The sequence below is a fragment of the Vanacampus margaritifer genome, chromosome 7, assembly GCF_051991255.1.
Source record: "Vanacampus margaritifer isolate UIUO_Vmar chromosome 7, RoL_Vmar_1.0, whole genome shotgun sequence".
Taxonomy (NCBI): domain Eukaryota; kingdom Metazoa; phylum Chordata; class Actinopteri; order Syngnathiformes; family Syngnathidae; genus Vanacampus; species Vanacampus margaritifer.
This window is the reverse complement of record NC_135438.1, coordinates 2,010,082-2,035,648: the sequence shown is the minus strand read 5'-3', so window position 1 is coordinate 2,035,648 and position 25,567 is coordinate 2,010,082. Positions and strand designations below refer to the sequence as shown.

The window sequence follows — 25,567 nt, the reverse complement described above, 5'->3', positions numbered from 1 at the left end:
TAATTGACATGAAATTATTATTTCAAATTTTGCAGTCTTATATTTTGTTTAGGGATGCTCGATACCACTTTCTTTTTTTAGATACAAGTACGAGTATTCACTCTTTGAGTACTCGTGGTTTCAGGTTTCACCATTTTACACTTAATTGATTCATGATTCTTGTTTTATATTTTGCCCTTTCACCTTTTGCTGTGTTACATTTGGCAATTTAAGTTTTTTGCTGCTTCATATTTCATGAATCACTTTTCAGCACTTTACAGAGCAATGTTTTGCTGTTTCATGTTTTTAACCAGCTTTTCAGCTTTAGCTGTTTTGCATTCCACTAATTGTAATTTCTTGTTATGCCATTTTAGGGATCCATTAAGTTTGGTTTTGTAGCCACAGTTTGAGGGCTATTTTAAAAATATTTAAAGATCCACTCATTTTTAGTTCTCTTGGCAGTTTGTTCCATTGTACTGCTGCACTGTACAAAAAAATGTTTTTACCCATTCGGGTTTTGCATTTGCACGGAACAAAATGAGTTGAACTCTTGATGATGTCACTTCTGAGTAACACACTTTCAAACATCTTTATTCCGGTTGATATCGAAATAAATATACTTCAAATCATATTTAAAATCAACCCCAAAGACTCATGTATTAAATTTATTACCAAAGACTAAACCGAAGGACATTTTCACTCTAATTCTAGTTTTAGTTAGTTTCAGCTTATTTCGTTAACGAAAATGTTAATTTGAATTGTAGTTATTTTGTTAGTTTTTGTTCACCAAAATAACCTTGGCAATGCGTCGGGTTTTGTCGTTCCACTGAGGGCGGACACAAGTCAGGATGGACGTTGGCCTCATAAAGCTGGTGGACCGCCTCGTCTTTGTCTTCGTCTCCTCTGGAAGCATCTGAACCAGGGAGCCCCCCGTATTGCCCCTCGGTGGGCAACTCATCCGAATTGTGGGAGCCGCCGCTGCTGCCGTCCTGAAGGAGAGGAGACAACGTGAGCTTGGAGACCTGTGAGTGTGTGCGTGTGTGTGTGTGTGCGTGTGTGAGTGTGTGTGTGTGTGTGTGTGTGTGTGTGTGTGTGTGTGTGTGTGTGTGTGTGTGTGTGTGTGTGTGTGTGCGTGTACCTGGCTTCCTCCTATCAGCATCTGGTCGCTGGCGTGTTCATCCAGGCTGAGATCATCGGGCAGTGCTGGAGATGATGATTTGTCTGACAGCTGCTCCGACATCAGCGAGGTCCGCTCCACCTCCGCCAGACGGACCTGAGACCCCCAACATGGTAAGCAAGCGTCCCCCAACATGTGTGCGTGCGTGCGTGTGCACCTCCTGTGTGTGTCCATCACAGTCCTTGCAAACGGGGGAGTAATGATGGAAGACGGAGCCGGACAGATTGTCAATCATGTCCCCTTCCATTGAGTCCTTGATGAGCAGAGACACACTGTCCAGCCACTGGCTCTCCTTTAACACAAACACACACACACACACTAGCGTCATCACAATGAAACCAAATAATCAAATAGAATATTTATACCTGAGCAGGAGAATGAAGTCGACATCTGTGGTTTGTGTGTCCCTCCTGAGAACCACCACCCCCTCCGTCCTTTGGCACCGCCATCAAAGGTCCGCCGGGCCCCCCGCCGGCGCCCGCCGCAGCCACCGCCGCTCCTCCGCCCACGCCCGCGCCGGTTGCCCCAGCGATGGCCCCGATGCCGCCCATCATGCAGCACAGGCCGCCCTGGGCCAGCTCCAGCTCGATTTCGGCGTCCATCTCGGCGTCCTCCTGCGCCTCCTTGTTGGAGTCGTCCAAGTGCTTCATGAGGACGGCCACCACCACGTTGATGAGGACAAACTGAGCCGTCAGCACGAAGGACACGAAGTACAACGGCGAGATGAACTGGAGGCCCGCGTGGCAGCCGTAGTCGCCGCCCGACCACCCTGGAGGGCACTCGCGGAGAGTGTCCTGGGGAGCGCAGACGGGACATGGAAACATACCAATAAATAAGTGAAAAAGTCAACATGAACATAATGACAATATTGACTTACAGCCAATATTAGTATCAGTACCGTTAGCTTTTGCATTTCACATTAGCATCATATCTACAAAGTCCCCAGTTATCATTCGAGTCATGTCTGTGTAGTCATTTGAGTTTTGAGCAGCCACAGCTAATGCTAGCATCGTACGTGTGAAGTCATGGGGGGAGGGGAGGGGAGGGGGCCACGAATGAGGTGAAAGACTACTCAATTAAATGAGCTACAGCTAACATTGCTACAACGATAAATCAAGCCAACATTAGCATCCAGTCCTCAAAGTCCCCAGTTAGCACTGGCAGCTAATGATAGCATCGTATGTGTAAAATCTAAGGAGGCGCAAATGTAAATGGAAGAATGCGCTATTAAACCATTAGCATGAAGATAAACACTAACGTAATGACAACATTAGTGCCATTTTCATGAATTCGGCTTACAGCAGCAGCATCAGCAATGTAACATATTCAGTCTGCTGTTCACAGCTACACCTCATGTACGTAAGCTCTTGTGTTAGCATTGACGTCATATCTCCAAAGTCCCGTTACAATTAGAAGCTAACGTTAGCGTCACATGGATGAAGTCATTCCAACAGCCGAAACTGATATTAGCATCAGCTTAGCAAAGCTCATTTCTAGCATTCTGTAGCTAATGCTAGTGTGACATATGCAAACTGCTAGCACCTCAAGCTAACGTTAGCGTCACATGGATGAAGTCATTCCAACAGCCGAAACTGCTATTAGCATCAGCTTAGCAAAGCTCCTTTCTAGCATTCTGTAGCTAATGCTAGTGTGACATATTCAAACTGCTAGCACCTGAAGCTAACGTTAGCGTCACATGGATGAAGTCATTCCAACAGCCGAAACTGCTATTAGCATCAGCTTAGCAAAGCTCCTTTCTAGCATTCTGTAGCTAATGCTAGTGTGACATATTCAAACTGCTAGCACCTGAAGCTAACGTTATGGTCACATGGATGAAGTCATTCCAACTGCCGAAACTGATATTAGCATCAGCTTAGCAAAGCTCCTTTCTAGCATTCTGTAGCTAATGCTAGTGTGACATATGCAAACTGCTAGCACCTGAAGCTAACGTTAGCGTCACATGGATGAAGTCATTCCAACTGCCGAAACTGATATTAGCATCAGCTTAGCAAAGCTCCTTTCTAGCATTCTGTAGCTAATGCTAGTGTGACATATGCAAACTGCTAGCACCTGAAGCTAACATTCGTGTCATGTCTAAAAAGTTCACTCTAAACATATGTAGCTAACTTGAGCATAATATTGTCAGTCTCCCATTAGTGGCTATCTATGCGACACACCGTGTGTTAGCATCGGTGGCTAATGTTTATTTCAGCACTAGTTGAGTCACGTAACAGACCGCGAGCAGAACGTTTTCAAAGGAGAGCCATTGATTAGTAATCTTCAGTCTGTTGTGTTGCTTGAGAGATTGTTTAGCCTTTTGACACCGTCTTTGCTTTCATTATTCACTCCATCCGGCACGGATACCTGCTTACTGTGGGTGAGCCAGTGAGTGACCTTTTCCCATTCAATCACTTCTCCGCTATGGTTTAGAACAAAACACATTCAGCTCTCACTGTGATGCAGTGCAGTTGTACGCCACTGCACACTACAATCACAATAATCACAATTTTAGAACAAAAAGATTCTCCGGAGAAAAGCTCTTGGATTTTTTTTATTTTTTATTTGTGCTTTAAATGTCATATTTAGAAAAAAATAAGTATAATATCCATTACAAGAATAAAGTTTTATTTCCAGAAAAAACACATCACGTTGTTTTAGAACAAAGTTTTCAAAATTGAAGTTGTGTTGGGAAAAAAGTAATAATTGTTAGAGAAACAAACGTAAATACCAGAATTGCCAGTTGTCTTTCAAGAATAAAACTGAGAAAAAAGAGAAAATGATGGTATGTTTTTGGGAGGGGGAAGGGAGCTTATTTATTTATTTATTTTAAATATTGTAGATAACTGTTGTAGGATTACAAAAAGTTTATTTTTCCAGCAAGAACTCCTGGTACTATGAAATGAAAAGTAAAACATTTTCTTTGAATAAAACCATATTTTCCAGATAAGATGAAAACAAAACAAAAAACACATTTTCAAGAAACAGCAAAGAAATGTAATTCATCACACCATATTTGATCTCTCAGTTGTTGCTACGAAAAGCTTTGGTATGCATCAGTTGATAACAGAAATGCCAAACCTTCATGATGCCGTTCCAGTTGTCGCCCGTGGACACCTGGAAGAGTGTGAGGAACGCCATTCCGAAGTTCTCAAATGTGGCGTGACGGCTCATGCCCTCGCACGGGTAGTCAAAGTTGCACACTGATGAATTTTACACAAAAAAAAACGTGTCATTCTATGGCTATCATCACAGGAGTGGTCTAACTCACATTTTTGTCCATTTCAAGCGTGGAACTCAATGCAGAAAAGGAATTTCTTTCTGAATGGATACCGGCTAAATTAAGGAGTAGTTCCAATTTTGACATGAGCAATTTTCATGTTCCAATTTTTGGCAGAAAAATCAACAAAAATCTGAAAAATCGTTGCCATATAAATCACCCAAATTGAAATTGACTCGATACGTTGCAGCCATAAAACGCTGACTTGCTCTCCTTACTAAATGCGGGGGTGCAAATCCTTACCCAGTTCTCCAAAGAGCTCCACACCAAGAGCTGCGTAGATGAAGAAGAGCAGCATGAACAGCAGGCCGAGGTTTCCCACCTCAAACACAAGTACACAAATCAATTCAAATTTTTAAAACAGCAAATGGCCCTTTTATGTCATAATTTTTTCAAGGAAAAGTTATGATATATATATATTTTTTTATATTTAAAACATATATGTTTTCAAGAGAAAAAAAAAAAAAATTTCCAGATATTTTTTTGTTGAGAAAAATGTTATTATTATTATGAGCCACCAAATACCGTGGACCGTAAAACATGATTCAAAAATTCTAAATCTTTTTTTAATTTTTATTTTTTTTTACCAGCATGTCTCAGGAGATGTTAAAAATGAATGTATAGTTCATTGAGGAAAGTAAGAAAAATGTCATCAGTGATGTCAGCGTGAAGGTCACAATTCTCCTCCAACAGTGGCCATTGATCATTCCGCAAATGTTAATCAACTCCTGGGAGCTCCCACATGCGTGTGTGCTCACCTGAGGCAGAGCTTGGACGACAGTATCCAGCAAAGCTCTCATCCCGGTTGCCATTTTAAGCAATTTCAAGACTGCAGACAGAGAGAACACACACACACACTTAGAAACATAAGTGGGAGATCACACAGCGGCCAGATAAAGCTGAATAAGAGGAACCGGGAAAAGAGAGAGAGATTACAAGTGATCAATAGATGGACACTCCAATTCCCGCAGGTCCAATTTTCAAATGCTATCAATGGTTAGCGGGAAGAGAAACAGGAAAGCCTCCTGAGAGGTTTTACTCCTAACTCTTGATTTTGACATGCATCTTGACTTGACTTACATCAACACTAGAAAAAAAACATTGCAGGATCCGTTGTTGAGAGAGGAAACTAGCGGGTGAGCGTGCTAACATGGCCTCCCGCGGACCCGGACAGACGCTACACATTAGCGTGGGCGATAAAACCACGAGATGGGTCGCCCGTTAGCCTCCAACTAGCCATCAAACCGCCACCCGGCTCGCTCGTTAATTACCGCCAGCTGCCGTTTGATTAGCGCGCGGCGGCTGCGGGCCCCGTTTCGCGCTAAGGTCACGGGGGGGGGGGGGGGGGGGGGGGGGGTGTGGCTCGGGAGAGGCGGGATAAAGTGCGATTGGCGTAATGAGCTATTATCCGACTGCGTTCAAAGTTAAAGCGTTGGAGCCTGGAGAGCCGAGACGCCAAGTGGGGATTCATGCGGGGGAGAAGAGTTTGGAAATGGGATGCTAATGCTTCGCTTGCAGGAAATGGAACAAAAGCACAATGTCAGTTTATCCCGCGAGACCTCAGTTCTGTGAGCATCCAAGGGATCATCTGCTGCACGACTCGGATATTTTTGTTTTTGTGACACTTCTTCCAGTCAGAGAATAAGAATACGTCGATCCCAATTCACTGCCAGTCGTTTTCAAAGCAACAAGCTTTCCACATTTTGCCGGCCATTTGAGAGCATTTTGATAGATTTTTTTTAGAATGTTCTGTCAAAATATAATCTATCAAAAGAAAGTGTACCGTCTTCTTTCACCCCCAAAAAAGTTTCTACGTTTTTCCGTTCTTTAATAATCAGCAATAGAATATGGGTTGGTTTCACTGAAAACACCGTTTCACAGCAAAAAGTCAAGGCTAGCTAGCTAGCAACGAGCAATTAGTAAGTCGAACTACCTTACAGAGTCACTCCTAAATTGTGACGAATAAGATACACTTCTGATAAGTACAATTTTGCTTCCACACCATCCACTAAACCAAGTTTCACTGCCTTATCTTTATCTTATTCTCCCCCAAAAATGTGTTGATTTTTACATCCAAAATGCAACGCCACCATCTATAGTTGAGGTGGCTTGGGCATCTGGTTTGGATGCCTCCTGGACGCCTCCCCGGAGAGGTGTTTCGGGCATGTCCCACCGGCGGGAAGATCCGGGGATGACCCACGACACACGGAAAGACTATGTCTCTCGGCTGGCTTGGGAAGGAGGAGCTGGTTGAAGTGGCTGGGGAGGGGGAAGTCTGGGCTTCCCTGCTAAAGCTGCTACCCCCGCGACCCGACCCCAGATAAGCGGTAGATAATGGATGGATAGGTTAAAGGTTAGTCTTAATTTAAAGACTAGAGTGGGTTAGGGGTCTTGTGGTTAGCTTTAAGGGTTTTTACATGAATACGATTTTTGTTTAGAACATTAGTAAAACAAAAAACAAAGGAATGAAAGTGGAAATTTTAGGATTACAGGTACAGGGTTAGGGATTAGGGTTTGAGATTAGTCAAAGATTAGGTTTAGGGGTTATGATTAGTGTGTTTGAATTATCGGGTTTTAGGTTTGTAAGGTTTGTTAGGTTTGTAAGTGAAGGGGTAGGATTGTTCGATTTTGGGGTAATGGTTCGTTCCAAACCCGATAATCCTTATTTCTATTTCCATTCTTTCCATTGGGCGCGCGCGTGTGTGCTTGTGTACCTCTCGCTATCCTGAGCACCCTCATGATCCTGATGATGGTTGGATTGATGGGCAGGGAGGCGTTGATCTCAATCTCCTCTAACGTGATGCCCATCACGGACAGCAACACGATGGCCAGGTCCAACTGGTTCCACCTGCGCACACGCACACACACGCACACACACGCACACAACTGTCACCGTCGGCAGAAGTAGCAGAAAGTGAATTGCGAGCGTCGTCTGGGTTCGAGGCTATGTTATGTTAATTCCCCAATGAATATTAATGCTAACTTCACGCATCATTTGCATAATTCTCCCACCAGTAGCGTCGCACCTGACGGCCGATTCTCCTCCTATGAATATTTACGCCGGGACGGGCGAGATCGCCTTCAAGGACCTCGGACCCCTCACCTCGTTATCATTTACTACCGCCTTCAAAGATATTACATTTGAGTCAGTGTTGACTGTTAGGAATTAATTCGAAGACAGACTCAGATGGGTTCGGGTTGGGGTCTTTCTTTTTTTTTTGCAAGTGTTATTTAAAACTGCCTGTATGGTTTCTGAAAATTGGGGCTAAGCGGTCAGAATTGGGTAAGGAGACCCAGCATAGGGTTGGAGTGTGTGATTAGGGGTAAGTGGTTTGGTATAATTGGTTAATTTTGGGAGCAGGCGGCTAGTGTTGGGAAAAGGTGATTTAAGTCAAGGTTTCAGGTTTGTGGTCAGTTCTTTGGGTTACTGGCAAGATGATTCTGCTCAAGATGGTTGTACCCCCTTTCTAGACTATTTAATCCTGGTAACGTGACTGTCTGGAGAAGTCTAAGATCTTCCTGAACCGCATTTATAAATCTCCACATTGGACTTCTTCATTACCTCCTACTTGGCGGCTTACAGGTCGTGTTGGTGTTTTTTTTTTTTTTTAACAGATAGAAAAAGTCGCCATTAAGAGGCTCCCTGATTTGTTGGAATTTAACTCTTTGACTGCCAAAAACGTTAAATAACGTTTAGTAAAATCCTATGGAGGAGTGCCAAAGACGTTAAAAGACGTTTTTTTTTTTCAAAACAGAGATGAAACTAACCATTTTCTATGGTTGATTACTGAAAAACGGAATACGGTAGAAACAAACTTTTTTTTCTGATGAAAGATGAGAGTCCAATCTTTCATTTGGTAGTATGTGTGTTTCCATAGTCCAAACACATAATTTTCTGTGAACCTTGAAAGATCAGTCAAAAATGCTTAAATCGGCTGGCACCCACGGCATCCCTTTTCTGAAAACGTCTGGCAGTCAAAGAGTTAGATGTCTCTGGGGTTGGTGAAGGACTCTGGTTGGTGGCCTGGTGGGTGGTGTCTGGTCGGTGCTGGATTTCACTTTCCTTTCTTTGATCCTTCCTCGGGTCTCCTGACGGCCTCACGACTCTGGCTGGAAGTGTTCGGTTTAGGTGAACGGTATGGGATTTTTTTAATAGGTTTTAGGTGAACTAATGAATACACACACACTCGCACGCACGCACGCACATACACATTCTCACCCACATACAAAAAAAGAAAAGAAAAAAGGAGCGCAATGATGATGACATGTCAAATCGGTAAAATTACCGAATGAACAATACTGAGCTCTCCAGAAAAAAATAAAATGAAATAAAAAGGCAGCGCGAAAGGGTCAAAACACAGTCCAATCAAACAGATATGAGTTGCAGCACCTGCTAAATAAGTCAAGAGCGCACGCACTCACAAAAAGCTAACTTTCTTTTCGAGAAGTCAATTCCCTGCCAAATTGTGAGCTGGAGTAAACGCTTCCTCTGACCAGATGTTATCTCGTGGCGAGGAGGTGGAGAAAGTAGTGCCGTGTAAACGCCCTCAAAATCCAAAACACACAAGAGTGGAAAACAGGACACAAAATGCAGTAGAAAATACAAATAATGGGTATTGTCACAGATGGATGCAAAGGGAAGTAGACAGGAAGTAAAAAGCTTCCTTCGGCACATCCACCTTTTCTAAAAATGGAGCAGCAGATGTAATAATAAATATTTCCTCAGTGGGATCTGCTGAAGTAATATGCAGCAGCAGCTGCTCCATGCGGCGGCCACGGCGGACGCAAGAGGACTCCGCTGATATTGATATCCATTCAATTCTATTTTTTGCACCTGCACAGCTTTAGCGTGGGTGTCAAAATATATATTATTCCTTCCCAAAAAAAAAAAAAAAAGAGAAAATGTCACCACCAGTTTGTTTCCCGATTGAAGAAGACATTTTGCTCCAAATGGATTAGTCACGCATGGACAAACATGGCTTTTAACCAACCATCAAAAACAAATGCAAAAAAAAGGGAAAGCAACGAAAACCCCCGCAAAAGCCAAGGAAGGGGATCCGAGGATTTGAATTCCGCGTTTATGGCGAGTCATTTCATGGCCATGTTTTGCCCACACTCAGTGACGAAGGTGCAAAAATCTTCGCAATTTTTCGAGGTTCAAATTTTGTAGCAATGAAAATCTCTCAAAAATGCTCCAAACTTTCAGTTTCTTTTCAAGCATGAGATTCTGAGACTTTTTTTTGTGGGTCTACAAATGGTAAACACAATAAAACATGTCATGAGAACCGTCTTTGGGGGCTTTTCACAGTGACGCCGTTTTATGGGATGCAATATTTTATGGCAAGTCATCTCATTTCACCGCCATTCTGCACCCACGCACAGTAACTAAATCTCAAAGTCTTCTTCAATTTGGCATTACTCATCTGTCAAGCATGTGATTAAAATTTAGTAGCAATCAGAGAACATCTTAAGGAAGAGTGTTAGAAGAACCCTGGGAAAAGTTCCAAAAATAGCTGCCTCAAATTTCCAGGGTCTTATTGCAAATTTCATGACGCTATGTGAAACCGGCTTTGTGGCCTGAATATTTTCTCTCGGCCAAGTTTGTTTTTCAAAGACCCTCTGACCCTCGGGCCAAAAGCATCGTATAAAATGACAGATTTTCTTTGTCTTTCTGAGACTCTTTGCGTTGTGGCTGAATTTTCCAAACATTTCATGGGTGGCCACCGTTCTTCTCATACCTGTCCTTGAAGAAACGTCGAAATCCGAAGGCCACCAGCTTCAAAGTCGCTTCAATGACGAAGGTGGATGTAAAAAAGTAGTTGCAGTACTTCAGCGCCGTCTCCAACGACTAAGACAAACAAGGCAGGACATCCCTTGACATCGGTTGTGCTGCTAGCACGATTGACTCCAAGACCAATTGCATGCATCCTTGATTATGAATGAATGAATGCTAAATATGTCATGTATGTTATATACACGTTGACTATTACTTGAGGTTGGCTGTAGTGCTCGAGTGACATCGTGATGACGTTGATGCAGATGATGAAGGTGATGGCCAAGTCCAGGTAGTGGCTGGTGCACAACGTGTGGATGGTCAGTCGCGCCGGGCCATAGGAGGCGTAGTAAGGAAGCTTCTGGGCCTCTGCACAACGGTTACATAGTGTTAGGAACGCTGCATTTGAGGACGCTGGGAAATTGGGGGGGGAAATGCTTGGAGCTCTTGATATGCTTTTTCAGAGCAATCGAGTTAAAAAATATTTGATACTATTTTGGCCTTAGCCCACAATTGTGTGTTGACTTCAAATCCATAGGAAAATCGGGATGCTATTAGCATTAGCATAGCATTTAGCATTTCCCCCCCCCTGTGTTTTCTTACTTCGCCTTTTCTTCTCCATGCGCCGCTGGCGCTTCTCCTCGCGCCGCTTGGCCTCCTCCACTTCCTGGTGTTGCCGACACTTGTGGAAGTTCTCCACCACCACGCCCACAAACATGTTGAGCACAAAGAAGCTGACGATGAGCAGGAAAGAGATGAAGTAGAGAAGCATCCACGGGTTGTTGTTGATCACCGGCTGCAAGTGGGGACAATGAGTAGGGGGACAAGGTTAAAGAAAGATATGCTAGGCTAGGCCTAGCTAGCTATTAGTCAACTTCTTTTTTTTTAAATAGTTTGACGGTTAAAAATGTTAATGACAGTTATGAACCTCTAACACTAGCGCTAATCGTAACCCAAACCTCAAACAATAGTTAATTAATAGATAGCAATAATGCTAACTGCTAACACTAACACTTGCGCTAATCACAACTGCCAACCCAGAACCAACACTAGCTTAACTGTAACTCAAGCAGCAACGCTAACTGCTAATGCTTAACACGAATCGCTAACCGCAATCACTAAACCCTAATCATTAGACCTTAGCCTCCAACACGCTTACACTCAAACCTACCGCTAAATCTAACACTTGCAATAGCATTAACATCTAACCTTATTCGGAATGAAGACTACCTTTTTTAAAGTATGCTGTATAATATGCTATCCTACATTTCGTCTTTTTTAATATCAAATCACTGTCGGGTTTCGCCCAATTATCTATAGCATATTTTGTATAAATACATAAATTATCAGTATATAATACATCCAGAAGATTGAAAAAGGAGCAGGTAAAGTTATTACTCGGCGCCATTACCAAACAACAATCTCGGCTCAAGTGTCACAAAAAAGCGGCAGCCGTGCAATTGTGTGAGAAAGAGCTGAGAGCTAAAATTGGATTAATGTTTTTTTTCTTCTTTTTTTTTCCTCCCTCCCTGTGGCAGCCTGACGGAATCCTCCGGAAGAAAGGAGAAAGTCTCCCTGTAGTAGATTACTTAATGGCCTTGAAATGAAAGCAACTGCGAGGGAGAATCTGTCTTTTTACAGATTGAGTGTGTGCGCCTGCGGGCAACACAATGTGTGCAAGCGTAAAAAATAAAATAAAAAAAGTTGACACTTGAGGACAGAAAAAGTTGATGCGGTGAACAAACGCATTTAACCTCTTGGCAAATTTGTTACGTTCGCATTTACGCTCATTGGAAGGGAAGCAATTCATTTGGATCCCACTTCTGAAAACAAATGTTGTGGCAACATGTTTGCATGGAATAGTATCGCGCTAATAAAAACATTACGCGCTTTGTAAGCGTAAAAATGGTCTACAGTGCCCATTGGAACCCACTTCTGACACCAAAGGCAGTGGCAATCGAATACAAGCAAAGTCGACACGATGAGGGGCCTTGTGATATCACCACAACTATTTACAGTGTTTGGACGGTCAATATTTAATTTGACATTACTCTTGTGTCCCACTTTTGACACCAAATGTAGTAGGTACGGGTTTTAAGATGCTAGCTGCAGTTACAAACACAAGACGTGCCTAGATCCTATTTCTGACACCAAAATGGAGTGAGATATCCCATTAGACTAAAACTTGAATGTAAATAAGGTCATCCAAACATTTATCGCCAACTCCCACCTCTGGATCCCACTTCTTTCTCCAAATGATGCAGCAAAAAGGTTGCATAGTAGAAAAAGTCACTCGCGTAGCTAAACAAGGACGACATGTTTGCACCTAACTGACTGGTTTGGTTGGTAAATCTGTGAAGGTGGGCAACATTTGGAGCTCAGTTCTGACACCAAATGTCATGACAATATACAATTTTCCCAACGAATTCCACGGAAGACGTGTGTTACCTGCTGGTCGATGCCCACCGCGTCCAGTCCGTGATACATGATGTTGACCCAGCCGTCTTTGGAGGCCAAAACAAACAAGGACATCAGAGCCTTTGGGAGGTGACACAAAAAGACAAAAGTAATGGGACAAATGTCTTTTCTCACGGATGAATGGATTAGGGGTGCCTTGTACCTGGCCGAGATTGTCAAAGTTATACTTGTGATGCACCCATCGGTAGTTGGCGGCCAGGCAGTCGGACTTGTTGGTGATGTTCTTGGCGTCGAGACCCACGCAGTAGTAGAACTTGCCTTTGAACAGCTGCCTCACGCACACACACACAAGTACCTCCATCAAGGCACTTGTTGTTGTGATATGCTTTTCTGAAGTGCTTCCATAATTAGCACCCGACGCAGCTCCGGTGCACACATGAAAGAGTCTGACAGCACCGGTTGTTGACAGCTTGCTTTTCCCTCGTGAGGAAAATTGTCATTCACAAGTGTTGTATGATGGGAACGTTGAGAACAATATGCGGCTTTAGCAAGATGTTGCGGAGGAAAAGCAACTTTGCCACCGAGTGTGAAAATAGATGTTTGTTATGGGGTTCAAAGAGCAGTAAATATAAAAACACTCAAAGACGAAGACCTTGCCCAAACCCCACCACCCCTTAGACGTACCCTAATCCAAACACTAAAACTAAACCTTGTACAAGAACCTAACCAATACCCATACACTTAGCCCTAACACATTTCCTAACCGACCCAGGACACGCTGGAGAGACTACGTCTCTCGGCTGGCCTGGGAATGGCTTGGGATCCCGTCGGGAGGAGCTGGGTGAAGTGGCTGGGGAGAGAGAAGTCTAGGCTCTCCTGCTAAAGCTGCTGCCCCCGCGACCCGACCCCGGATAAGCGGAATTGAAGACGGACGGACATTTCCTAACCCACACAGCTCGAACCTAACACTAACCCCGAAGCAAAAACCCCACCCTGTACATTTACCACAACTAAAAACACAAACGCTAACCTCTCAGACTAACACAAACTGAACATCAACCCCAAGTACAACCCTAAGTGGTTAGTGGTTAACCCTAATGCCCTAACCCCCGACCCATAACCCTAAACCAAACAGCAAAAATTACCCCTAATCCTACTATATAATCCAATTTTATGCCTAATCCCAACTAGCCCCAAAACAATCAGCGCAACCCTCTGAGAGTCGTGGGAGTTCCCTACCAATATTCTAAATCCGATCCTTCCCCGTGAAGTCTGGTAGGTTGACATAAGACAGACCCCGAACACCCAGACAGACCCCTGGCAACGCCCAGGGAACCCGTGCCCAGGGAACCCGTGCCCAGGGACGGTGTTCCATTCCCAGGTAAGGAAGTTGGATGGTGGCCCCACGTCATTTAGGAACGCCAGGATCTAGAATCTTAGAATTGAAAACTCAAACCCGGTCCTCAAGTACCCCTATCCAGACCGTTTTCCATGTCTCCCTCAGTCAACACAGCTGAGGATCGTTATCAGGATTTATGCGGAGCTTGCTGATAAACTGATCATTTGAAACACCTGTGTTGGCGGGGGGGGGGGAGAAACAGGCTGGATAGGGGTACCCGAGGACCGCGGTTGAGAACTACTGGACTACAAAAATCTTGGAATCTAATTTTAATGCCAAATATCGCAAATATGGTGTGGGGACATTTAAATTCCTCCCCTATGAGAAGACCCTACCCCTAATACTGACCCTAAAACCCTTAACCTTGTGATTGATTAGCCCAATTCTTATCCAAGCATAACCATTTAAAAGAACGGCGTTTACCTGAACTCCGAGAATTCCAAAGATGATGAAGAAGGCGCAGCAAATGAGGACGATGTTGCCAATGGGCTTGAGGGAGGTAATGAGGGTCTCCACCACCAGCTTCAAACCCGGAGCTCTGCTGATGACCCTGCCGAAAAGCATTCACCGGTTGTTAGAAGCCAGACACCCAAGGCACCCAAGAGCTTGTCGTACCCCTAGACGGACCTGAGGGGCCGCAGCGTCCGCAGCAGCCTGAGGACGCGGAGCACGCCGAGGATTTTGGCGCCGCCCGCCATGGACACCACAATGTCGATGAGCGACACAAAGACCAGAAAGCCGTCCAGAATGTTCCAGCTGCTCCGCAGGTAGGCCGTCTCGCCCAGATACAGACCCATGGACACCACCTGTGGAGATGAAAAGCACGAAAAAGATGAGGAGACGATGAAGACCACACAGGCCCGGCGGGGGGTCGGGAGGGCGTTTCAATATTAGGCTCATTTTTCTTCCCATTTAGTCCCTCTCTTTTTTTTTATGCTCCTTGATGATGGACGCAGAGTAGCTCACATCGTGGGAGTTTAAAAGAGACATGAACGCACAGCTTACCTTCTTTATATGTGGCACTTTTGGGTTAGAGAATTTGTGGAAACGGGTTCGGATAATTTTAGAAAATCCTCAAAACTTTGCTACCAGGCTCTGCCTGATTATGGAAACTCAAAATCTTCACAACTTAATGTTGCCCATTTGCAAGTAACACCCAGTTCAGATTTTTTGGGTGGGATAGGTACATTTGTTTGGGTATGGAGGATTGGGACGGAGCCCTGTCTCCATGGGAGAAAATCCGTGAGTAATTGACCCTCCAGAAGTTTGGTTTCTTGAACTTGTTCTACTTCTTTGATCACTCACAGTGACAGTTTTTCTCCCCAAAACAATGCATTTTGTTTTTGATACATTGAGGACTAATTTGTTATTGGTCATCCATCCCACTGCTGTTTGCGGTTCCCGATTTATGACACGTCTTAATTAGTTCATTGTTATTTCTGCTGCGTATACTATTGAATAGTTTGCATATATCAATATTTTAGCTTTCTTTAGGATTAATGGTAGGCCATTAGCAAATATTGAGAAAAGCAATGGACCGCGACTATTTCCCTGTGGAACTCCCCAATCCATTATTTGGACAAACCTCCGATAGAAAGAAACTGTCTGCTCTCTAGCGACAGGGTTGCGATTGTAGTAAAATCATTCAGTTCCAATTTACATAACAAAGATTTACGATCAATGGCTGCACTGAAATCTCGTCGTACGCGTCTTGTCAATTCTCTCGGAACCAATCATCATCCGTTTGCGTGAGCGCTCTAGTGGCGGAATGCTGCTCCCTGTAGGCATGCTGATCGTTTAAAAGCCATTCGCTGAAGGATTTTACTCGGAGAATGTAGCAAGCTTACTGGTCTGCTATTAGAGCCGCAGAATGATAATAATAATAATGCTTAGACTCCGCCTCTTTGGCACATACGTAGATAAGTGACATGACATGTTGTGTCGCTGTGATCTTTCTCCTGGCTCTGCATCTTCCTATCTAACCTTCAGTTGCCAGTTGAAACCAGTTAAGACCAGGGAGTCCCCAATAGAAAGATACCAACAAATTGCAAATCAAGTTTTCCAATCATCAAAGTAATTTTATGTCTATATTATCGACACCAGCTGGTTTATCCTAGTCACAACTTTTCTACATGGCTAATCGCCATTTTATCCAGTCATCCATTTTCTTTTGCTTATCTGGGGTTGGGTCACCGGGGCAGCATGGTTGAAAATAAAGCCCAAAATTTCCTCTCCCCAGCCACTTCGTCCAGCTTTTCCCAGAGGAAAGCCCAAGACGTAGTCTCTCCATTGTGTCCTTGGGTCGTCTTTGGGGCCTCCTCCCGGTGGGTTATTCCCGGAACACCTCACCAGGAGGCAACCAGATGCCCGAGCCACCTCAACTGTCTCCTCTCAACGCGGAGGAGCAGCGGCTTGACTCTGAGCCCCTCCCGGTTGACTGACCCAATGTGTAAGGGAGAGTCCGGACACCCTGCAGAGGAAACTCATTTTGTCCGCTTGCTGTCGTTTCAGTCACGACCTTCAGCTTATGACAATAAGTGAGAATAGCGACGTCGATCCACCGGCCAATCCAGAGCTTCGCCTTCCGGCTTGGCTCGTTCTTCACCACAACGGACCGATTGAGAGTTATAATTTAAGACACTTTCTCACCTTCTCATTTTTAAATTAAAGCACTACTTTTGGCCCAATGTTGGTCATGTCAACCGGGGTTATTATAGTTTGGAAATTTTCATTAATTTTGTTTTTAGTTTAGTTTTTTAAATTTAGTTAGTTTTAATTCGTTTTTTAGGACAGCTCTGTTAGTTTTTATTAGTTTTAATTATATTTAAAAATGTTTTAGTCTAGTTTTAGTATTAGTTTTCTTTGAAAAATGTATTACTTGTGTGCAAGGTTGAATAAATACCACGTTAAAATGAAAAAAGTAACGCCACTTCTTACCCAGCGTTGCGTTTGGGCTGAATCGAATGAGAAAGCAGGCAAGGCGAGCCATTGGAGTCAAAATTCTGAAGGTGCTTTTCTATTGGCTGCTGCTCGATGACATCACTTCTGTGCAACTCACTTTCAAACGTTCCTTATTCCGGTTAATAATTAAATAAATATACTCAAATCACATTTTAGAATCCACCCTGAAGGCTCATGTATTAAATTAATTACGAAGATGAAATCAGAGGACATTTACACTAAAATCTTTTTTTAATTTTTTTTTTTAGTATTTTCGTTTTTTTTTATTTAGTTAAAGAAAATGTTTTTTTGAATTTTAGTTTTATTTATTTTGCTAAAATAACCTTGATGTCAACTGAATGAGATTTAATTTTTTCCAGCACAAAAATACATGCCAAGCTTTGCCAGGTGCAGCAAAAACTGTTTCACCGTCGACACAACATTCTTTTCATCCCGGCTTTCTTCCCGAGCTCATGCCGACATCCAGGCCATGTTAGAAATCCATCAACATTTAGCTCACACGGCAAAGGCGAGGAATGAGAATATCCTGCCGAGGAATGCGGGCATCCCAGCGGGCGGGATGAAGACAGTGAAAAACGTTTGTGGAAAAAAAAAAGAGAGGAGGTTGGAAGATGAAGGCTTTTGTGAGATGCTTCGGAGGGCGTCATTTGACACCTGCCAGGGCTCGCTTGCTAAAAAACTGTCACGCGGGAACACAACGCCGCCTGCTTTCTCCGGGGGAAACAAAGAGAATTGCGGGAAAGGACGGGCAATTCTGTCAGGAGGTTTTTCGGGAAACAACAGCCAAACTTTCTCTTTTTCCGTTTGAAAATCGAACGCCACAACCGCATGCTCTCAAACATGATTAAAAGAGCTCAGCTCAGCGAGCATTAACACGTTTTACTGGCTTGCAGGTGTGTTAAAACTTTGAACACTCCCACGGGCTTCTTTCTTTGCTTTTCTTTCAAGAAAACAAAAAAAAGAAAAAAAAATGCTGGAGCTCTTCATTGATGTCATTTTGATGAATTTTGGCCTTCAAAGAGAGGCAAACGATGTCCCACTGTTTCTAATTAGAAGCCCGTCGGGTTCAGGGTTGCGCAGATCAGTTGGCAGCGTGCGAGTGTGTGTTTAGAGAAACATTTGCTTCGCTTGTATGTGCAGACATTCAAGACATTGGAACCAAGTGCTACTCTATAACCCCCCCCCCCCCAAAAAAAAGGATAGATAGGTCTGAAAATGGTAGGTTGGTCGGTAATTAGGTAGAAAAAAAGAAGATAAAAAAAAATACAGATGTTGCGAGGCAGACAGGACGGAGAAGTTAGTAGTAAGTATGAGTATGATTTTAGAATGGCTTAAAGGGGAAGTCAACCCACATTTTTTGGGCACAATAATGTTCTCTGCAGCCCCACTAGTCTAAATATGCTACTCTGGTTAATATTGCGTTTGTGGAATATGAGTTAAGCAGCAAAATCCAGCCGTTTTTATCCATCTCAGGGGGCGGCCATTTTCTCCCCCCCCCCCCCCCAATTACTGTTTATTAACTAGTGAGTGGTGGTTATTTCGTACTTCGTATTCATTTAGGGATTAAAAAAAGGGGTAGTAAAAACAGATGTTTGCAAATGTCTTATTTTGATTAAACACGGAAGATAATCAGTTTTCTTTCATGAAGGACTAAAGAAATCGGTGAACAATTACTGTTGATATGCTGATATGCTGTGAGGTGAGGGGGGGGGGGGGGGTGTTCCGGGCATGTCCTACCGGCAGGAGGCCCCGGGGACGACCCAGGACACGCTGGAGAGACTATGTCTCTCGGCTGTCCTGGGAACGCCTTGGGGTCCCGTCGGATGAGCTGGCTGAAGTGGCTGGGGAGAGGGAAGTCTGGGCTTCCCTGCTAACTCTTTGACTGCCAAAAACGTTAAATAACGTTTAGTAAAATCCTATGGAGGAGTACCAAAGACGTTAAAAGACGTTTTTTCAAAACAGAGGTGAAACTAACCATTTTCTATTGTTGATTACTGAAAAACAGAATAAGGTAGAAACAAACTTTTTGTTCAGATGAAAGATGAGAGTCCAATCTTTCATTTGGTAGTATGTGTGTTTCCATAGTCCAAACACATAATTTTCTATGGACCTTGAAAGATCAGTCAAAAATGCTTAAATCGGCTGGCACCCACGGCATCCCTTTTCTGAAAACGTCTGGCAGTCAAAGAGTTAAAGCTGCTGCCCCCGCGACCCGACCCCGGATAAGCGGAAGAAGACGGACGGACGGATGCTGAAATCAGAGGACTTGGATAATTTCAATAATAAAAAAAAAAGGCTCCAAACGATGACTCGATTATTAAAACTGTTGTCGAATAATCTAATAATTGATTACTAATTTCGAAAGCTCTAGAGTGAAGGTTGGTGGAAGAGGAGACTAGGAGAAGCGTTTCTTACCTTGAGGGTCATCTCGGCCACGAAGATGGCAGTGAAGACATAGTTGGAAATGGAGAGGAGAAGCCGTTCCTGGAACACATATGAGAAGGTCAAATATAAGTTGGAAGGACAAATAGGTTGGATGTCAAAATAAAAGGCAGGTAGGTTCATTCTGTCAGGAGAGAAAAAAATACAAAACGACTTTGTTTCCGCAATACCTTATTCATAGGTTAGAAAAAGAACCCAGCTCTTTTTTCTTTTCTTTTATTTTAGACAACAGAACGACCTCCAGCTGTTAAGCACAACACCCCCCCCCCCCCACATACCGCCCCCCTCCCCCAAAAGGCTGCAGATGTCCAAGGCAATAAAGTAATAGCTGATAAGAGTAAACAACATTACCAGGCTGCCTTGGTGGATCCTGGGCCTCTCCAGGGCCACCGTGATGCAATTCAGGAAAATGAAGACCAGGACCACGTAGTCAAAGAGCTTGTGAGCGATGATGGACTGGCACAGGGCCCTGAACCTGCCACAGGAAAACCACAAGAGACCATGTGAGATTTGTTCCTTTAATAAACGTCAAAAGGCAGCACAGGGGGAAGAACTCAATGCGGCTTTGTTTGTACGGAATGTGAGGACAGGCAGAAAACATTCTGCATATTTTTTGCATCTCAATTCACCTGCTGTGTCTCAAAAGATCTTTATTTGCTTTCAAGCCCGACCGTGGGAAGTCTTACATTTAATGTTGCAAAGGAAAGGACTTAATTAAGCTTGAAAAAGACATTCAAATCCGACATTCAATGGGCTGAAAAAGGCCACAGATACAAAAAAATAAGATTTTTTGTGTGTGAAGTATTTCTATTGCTATTTCATAATTGAAGTATAAATCATGACAATGATGTTAAATGAAATTTGAGTTAAAAATGTCAATTAGCGGTTAATCATAAATGGAGTAAATTGAATCATAGTGAATCGTACATTAAAATCGGTCGTAAATAGTAATTGCATTGTAGAATTTTGGAGCTCTATGACCACCAACAAGTGATTTTGCATAATCTTTTTTAAAAATAAATAGTGATACATTATAATCCAATTTCAATGTGAAATATAATACCAATAATATACCAATATAGTGTATATACTTAGTAGAATGTGATATTTGATACAATTCACCACAATTACAGTGGAAAAAAAATACATTGCATACAATACATTACACCACCATAACTGGAGTTAAATGAGATTATATCACGGCATAATCCGGCTCAATCACATCATAATTTGAGTGAAATGCATAATATTGCGTCACATCGTAATGAAAGTGAATTCAATTCTATTGCATCGTAATTTGGAGTTAAATGCATCGTGTCAGATCGATTGAAGTTTAATGGAAAGGGAATAGTAATACAAATTACAGAGAGTCAAGAGTCTAGAGTCAAAAATAACCCAACTATGGGTCAAAAATGGACCGATGCTCTACATGACCCAACTTTGAGTCAAGAAATGTGTCTTTTAGTGTAAAACATCTCATAAATATTGGTCAGATCCTATACTTGGATAAAAAAACTGGGTCATTTTTGTATAAAACAACCCAGAAAATTGGGTCAAATTGACCCATCAAGTGGATCGGTCCATTTTTTTAATACATAATTGGGTTACTTTTGACCCAACTGTTTTTAGAGTGTGTATTAATTAAGTTCAACACACCATATTGTGTCACATTGTAATCGGAATGAATCATTTTATGTCACATCTCACTCTAAAAACAGTTGGGTCAAAAATAACCCAACTACGGGTCAAAAAGGGACCGATCCTCTACTTGGGTCCATTTGACCCAACTTTGGGTCAAGAAATGTGTCTTTCAGCATAAAACAACTCATAAATATTGGTCAGATTTAATCAGGTCAAAAAATTGGGTCATTTTGTATAAAACAACCCAAAAAGTAGGGTCAAATTGACCCATAAAGTGGATCGGTCCATTTATGATCCATAATTGGGTTACTTGTGAGCCAACTGTTTTTGGAGTGCACAATTGGAGTAAATCATAGAGAGTGGTTGGATCATTACTGGAGTTATGCATGAGTGAATCCTCTTGAATTTGAGTCAAAAAGGGATCGAGACAACTTTAGGAGTTATCGATTCAACCCAAAACATTTGGTCAAATCAAAAACCATACAATCAATAACAACCCAACCAGACCCAATTTTGGAGTTATTTAGTACAGAAACAAAGATGATTCATTTTGACAGAATTTTTGGAATTCAATGAATAACCCAGCACAAAGTTGGGTCGGTCACTTTTTGACCTCTATTGGGTTATTTTTGCCCCAACTGGTTTTTGAGTGAATCACATAATTGGAGTCAAGCATGTCCTTTTGTCATTGGACTGAATCTTATCGTATTTCAGCATTCTGAGGGAATCGCATTGCGTCATAATTGTAGCAAATATGCAATTCAATGGCGATGCGATATGACATCATAAAATCCACTCCAAACAACAAAAAGCACTCGGGGGCCGACACCGGATTTCCTTCCTGAAGGACAAACGCAGTGCAGGTGTGTAGCAAGATAGCGAGCGAGCGCCTACGCCTGTCAGGTGACTTGGAAGCACTTTGAATAAAGTCAATCCCACATAGTCCCGCTGCCCCCCAGTGACAATTTACACGCGTCTATGCATGTTAAGCAGCCCCCCCCCCCCCCTCGCCGACCCCGGAGCCTCCTGGATTGTTTTATTATGCATTATGCACAAAAGTAATGCACTTGTACAAAACTGCCTGATCTTTTTTTTTTTTTTTGGGTGGGGGGGGGGGGGGGGGGTACTGTGAAAGTCAATTCCAAGCGTGTCGAGTAACACCAACTGCTTACTGCACGAGAGCATATGGGATTATTTTTTCACCATCTGGAGTAGGGATGAAGAATTCATCAAATTCAATTTGACATGGCAATTATATATATATATATATATATAAAATTTTTTTTTTTTTTTATTTAGAAAACAATGATCATCATTTTTGCCCTTTATCTGACATGTTATGGGCCAAACCCGTCGCCGAATCATAATTAATTATGATTGAGTTTACTGTCGTTTTCATGGACAAAATGATTTGACAGCTTGAGTTACGACGCGTTGAGTGTTTAAGAAGCGCAGTAAACACGTTTGAATATCATTGATTCATAAAACATGAAAAGTTGAAGTGATAAAGTCCCAATTTGATTGCATTGTCGTCGTACTGCGATTCGTGGTTGACTCGTTTACTTTTATGCCACTTGTTTGATCACATTTTTGCAAAGTTGTCGTTGTGAAAGCTCAAGGCTGCTAGTCAAAGAGTTTAGTAAGTTAAGAGCTCTAATTGAAGTCGATAAATAAACTGACATTCATAACAATTCACGCCTCATTTGCCTGTTGGCATCAATCAAAATATTACAGTCTCTTGTATCCATATTGTCTATTGTAATACAGACTACTTTATTGCTTGTGTTTGTTAAAAAAAAAAAAAAATCTTGTGAAGAGGACGGTGACAAAATAATTGCATATTATATCACAACTGTATCACTCAGTGGCGGAGATCTAATAATAACTTTCCCGCCGGACCCGCCACCGGTTTATCCCCGGGTCTCGAGCCTGAGCTGACGTTCATTTGTTTGCCGTTACGCTTCTCATGTAAGGATAAACATACGATGCAAGAACGACAAAAGACAAATATGCCATAAAACTGTGCAAATATTACGCGCACGCACGCACACGCACGCACGCCGCTTGACAGATGGCAGCTGCCAGCGAGCCAAAACACAGCTCAGCACCCCCCCCGGCTTTCCTTAAGTGGCCATTGTGGCGCGCCTCCGGGGGCGTTCCCGGCGGCGGGGAAAACAAAAGCGCCGACGATCTCGGGAGTCGATTCCCGTCTGCGGGCGAGAACAAATTCTGCAGACGGCGCAGCGGCGGCGTTTAAACAAGCCGATAGTTGCTTCCTGTCAGGATAATGGATGCTTTGGAGGCCGCGCTCCTCCTGTCCGTCCGTTCAAAGCTGCTCTGGTTCAGTCCAGACCAGCTGTTTGAACGGTACTGTCAAAATCCCCTGAATAATACGACCCACCCCAAAATCAAAAGCAGTTTTTCTCCGTAGTAGTCCGTCAAACTCTGATTCCGACCTTTATTTTCAGGCATGGCTCGATGTAATTTCATGCATTTTTGACTTTATCACCAGTGAACTTTGACCTCAGGCGAGCCCTTTAACTCATTCAAACCCCCAAAAAAACGTATTTATACGCTTTTTATTTTTATTTTTTCATGCCAGAGCATACAGTGTCATGTTTATTTTCAGTCTTGTTTAGTCCCTGTCATGTTTAGCCTCTGTTTTCCTTGTGTGTTCCCCTTGTCGTGTCATTTCCTGTTTTATTGTGAACAGTCTGACTCCTCTCGTTTCAGGTCACTTGCCCTTCCTTGTGTGGTGTCTATGTCAACCCTGATCCCTGATTGTGTCCACCTTTCCCCATTACCCTCATGTGTCATCCAATCAGTGCCCTCAGCCAGGTGTGTCTTGTTATGTCATTAGTGTTGGTGTATTTAGTCGGTTGTCTCCCCCCTGTCTGTGTCGGTTCATTGTTGCCACTGTCGTAAGTCTTTCGCCACGTCACGCTGACCTTTTTGCCTTATCAGGATCCATGTCATGTTGTTAGTCTCGCCTTAGTTGTTTTGTCATGTTTAGCTTCATGTTTTGTTAGTTCAGTTTATTTAGTATTTTGAAGTTAGCTTTTTTTGATTAGAAATTAAAACCTCTTTTTGGACTGCACCTCTGCCTCCTTGCTCTGCCTCCCCGCATCTGGGTCCTAAAGCCCCCACCTTACTAACATACAGAAGGCTTTGATGCCACTTCTGACCTGAAGAGGTCGCTTACAGCAATGGCAGTTATTACAAAAACGGCCAGCAGCTGGCAGCAGAGTATAAGAGATCAGCCAGGGCCATGTTGCAACAAGCTCTTTTTGACAGTGTTTTCTACACGAATGGGAATAATGATGAAACTTAGCTATATTATATTGTAATTGCTGAAAAAAAAAAAAAATCTGATGAAGGAAGTTAGGTTCCATGTTTTTATAGCAATAGAACAGAATATTCTGTTGACCTTGCTGGGTCAAAATCCACGAGAGCGAAGGGGGTTGCTTCAGTGAAAATGGCCGCGAGTGAATGAGTTGAGTGTATAATACGCCACCCCAAAGCCAAAAAGCAGGTTTTCTGTATAGTAGTCTGTCAAACTCTGATTCGGACCTTTAACTTGATGCATGACCCGATGTAATTTGATGCGATTGCTTTTTGGACTTTGTCACCAGTGAACTTTGACCTCAGGCGAGCCCTTTAACTCATTCAAACCCAAAAAAACGTATTTATGAGCGGCTTTTCACCTGCTATGGTTCTACCAAGTTTGAAGACAATTGAATGAAAATTAGCAACAACAAAAAAAATCAGTTTGGGGAGTTTCGGGAACTTGGTAAAATTCAGTTTGTGCGTTTTTCCACCATCAACAATTTCCACTAAATTCCCCAGGGGGCATCCGAGTACTATCTCAGCAGCAGGGTCTTGCTGAGCCAGGCTGGAACTTTGAGGGGGGACTGACCAAGGCTGATGGGGGGGGACTCATCAAACTCTTACGTCATCAAACTCATTTGAATAAATTACCAAGAACTCTGGAAACACAATTACAAATTCCCTGCGGCGCTTTTACAACCAAGAACTCCCTTTACCCAGAACTCAAAGATTCTGGTCTTGTCGGTGGAAAAGCGGCTTATGTGGCGAATATCAATTGTTTGGGTGCTAATTTGTATGCGTAAGAGAGACAAACAAACGGCCCAAATGATAAATAGAAAGTAACAGCAAACGGCTCACTCACTTGTTTTGCGGGGAAAAGAAGTAGACGGACCAGTTCTGTCGGCTCTCGCACCAGTCCGGCTTGTACACCTCAATCATCTTCTGCACGCGGAAACAAACACTCTGCGCAGAAGAAGAAGAACGTTTGACTGCTTCCGTTTAGAACAATTGACTTTGCGACGTCAATTGTTCTAAATTTCGAATTACATTTAAAACAACAACAGGGCTGGAGTTTCATCGGCTTTCAAGACTTGGTTACGACTTTCAACAAATGTTAAGGTTTCATATTTGGGTTTTGTAGCCAGGGGGGTCGCTTACAAATGAGGTTTTCCA

General features: G+C 43.0%; 1 protein-coding gene across 8 annotated transcripts in view; it reads right to left on the bottom strand.

The window, feature by feature from the left end:
* Positions 1–25,567, bottom strand: part of cacna1ib (calcium voltage-gated channel subunit alpha1 Ib) — a 136,381-nt gene that overhangs the window by 7,774 nt on the left and 103,040 nt on the right. For all 8 annotated transcript variants that reach the window (XM_077569871.1, XM_077569872.1, XM_077569877.1 and 5 more), the window contains 18 exons: positions 25,257–25,357; positions 19,778–19,901; positions 19,400–19,468; positions 14,651–14,829; positions 14,447–14,573; positions 12,827–12,952; positions 12,655–12,744; positions 10,810–11,002; positions 10,424–10,575; positions 10,172–10,281; positions 7,148–7,281; positions 5,192–5,262; positions 4,677–4,755; positions 4,235–4,356; positions 1,522–1,950; positions 1,314–1,448; positions 1,118–1,252; positions 776–968 (listed from right to left, as the gene is read on the bottom strand). In XM_077569871.1, coding sequence (XP_077425997.1) covers positions 776–968; positions 1,118–1,252; positions 1,314–1,448; positions 1,522–1,950; positions 4,235–4,356; positions 4,677–4,755; positions 5,192–5,262; positions 7,148–7,281; positions 10,172–10,281; positions 10,424–10,575; positions 10,810–11,002; positions 12,655–12,744; positions 12,827–12,952; positions 14,447–14,573; positions 14,651–14,829; positions 19,400–19,468; positions 19,778–19,901; positions 25,257–25,357 — 2,569 coding nt within the window. The remainder of the gene's footprint in view (positions 1–775; positions 969–1,117; positions 1,253–1,313; positions 1,449–1,521; positions 1,951–4,234; positions 4,357–4,676; positions 4,756–5,191; positions 5,263–7,147; positions 7,282–10,171; positions 10,282–10,423; positions 10,576–10,809; positions 11,003–12,654; positions 12,745–12,826; positions 12,953–14,446; positions 14,574–14,650; positions 14,830–19,399; positions 19,469–19,777; positions 19,902–25,256; positions 25,358–25,567) is intronic.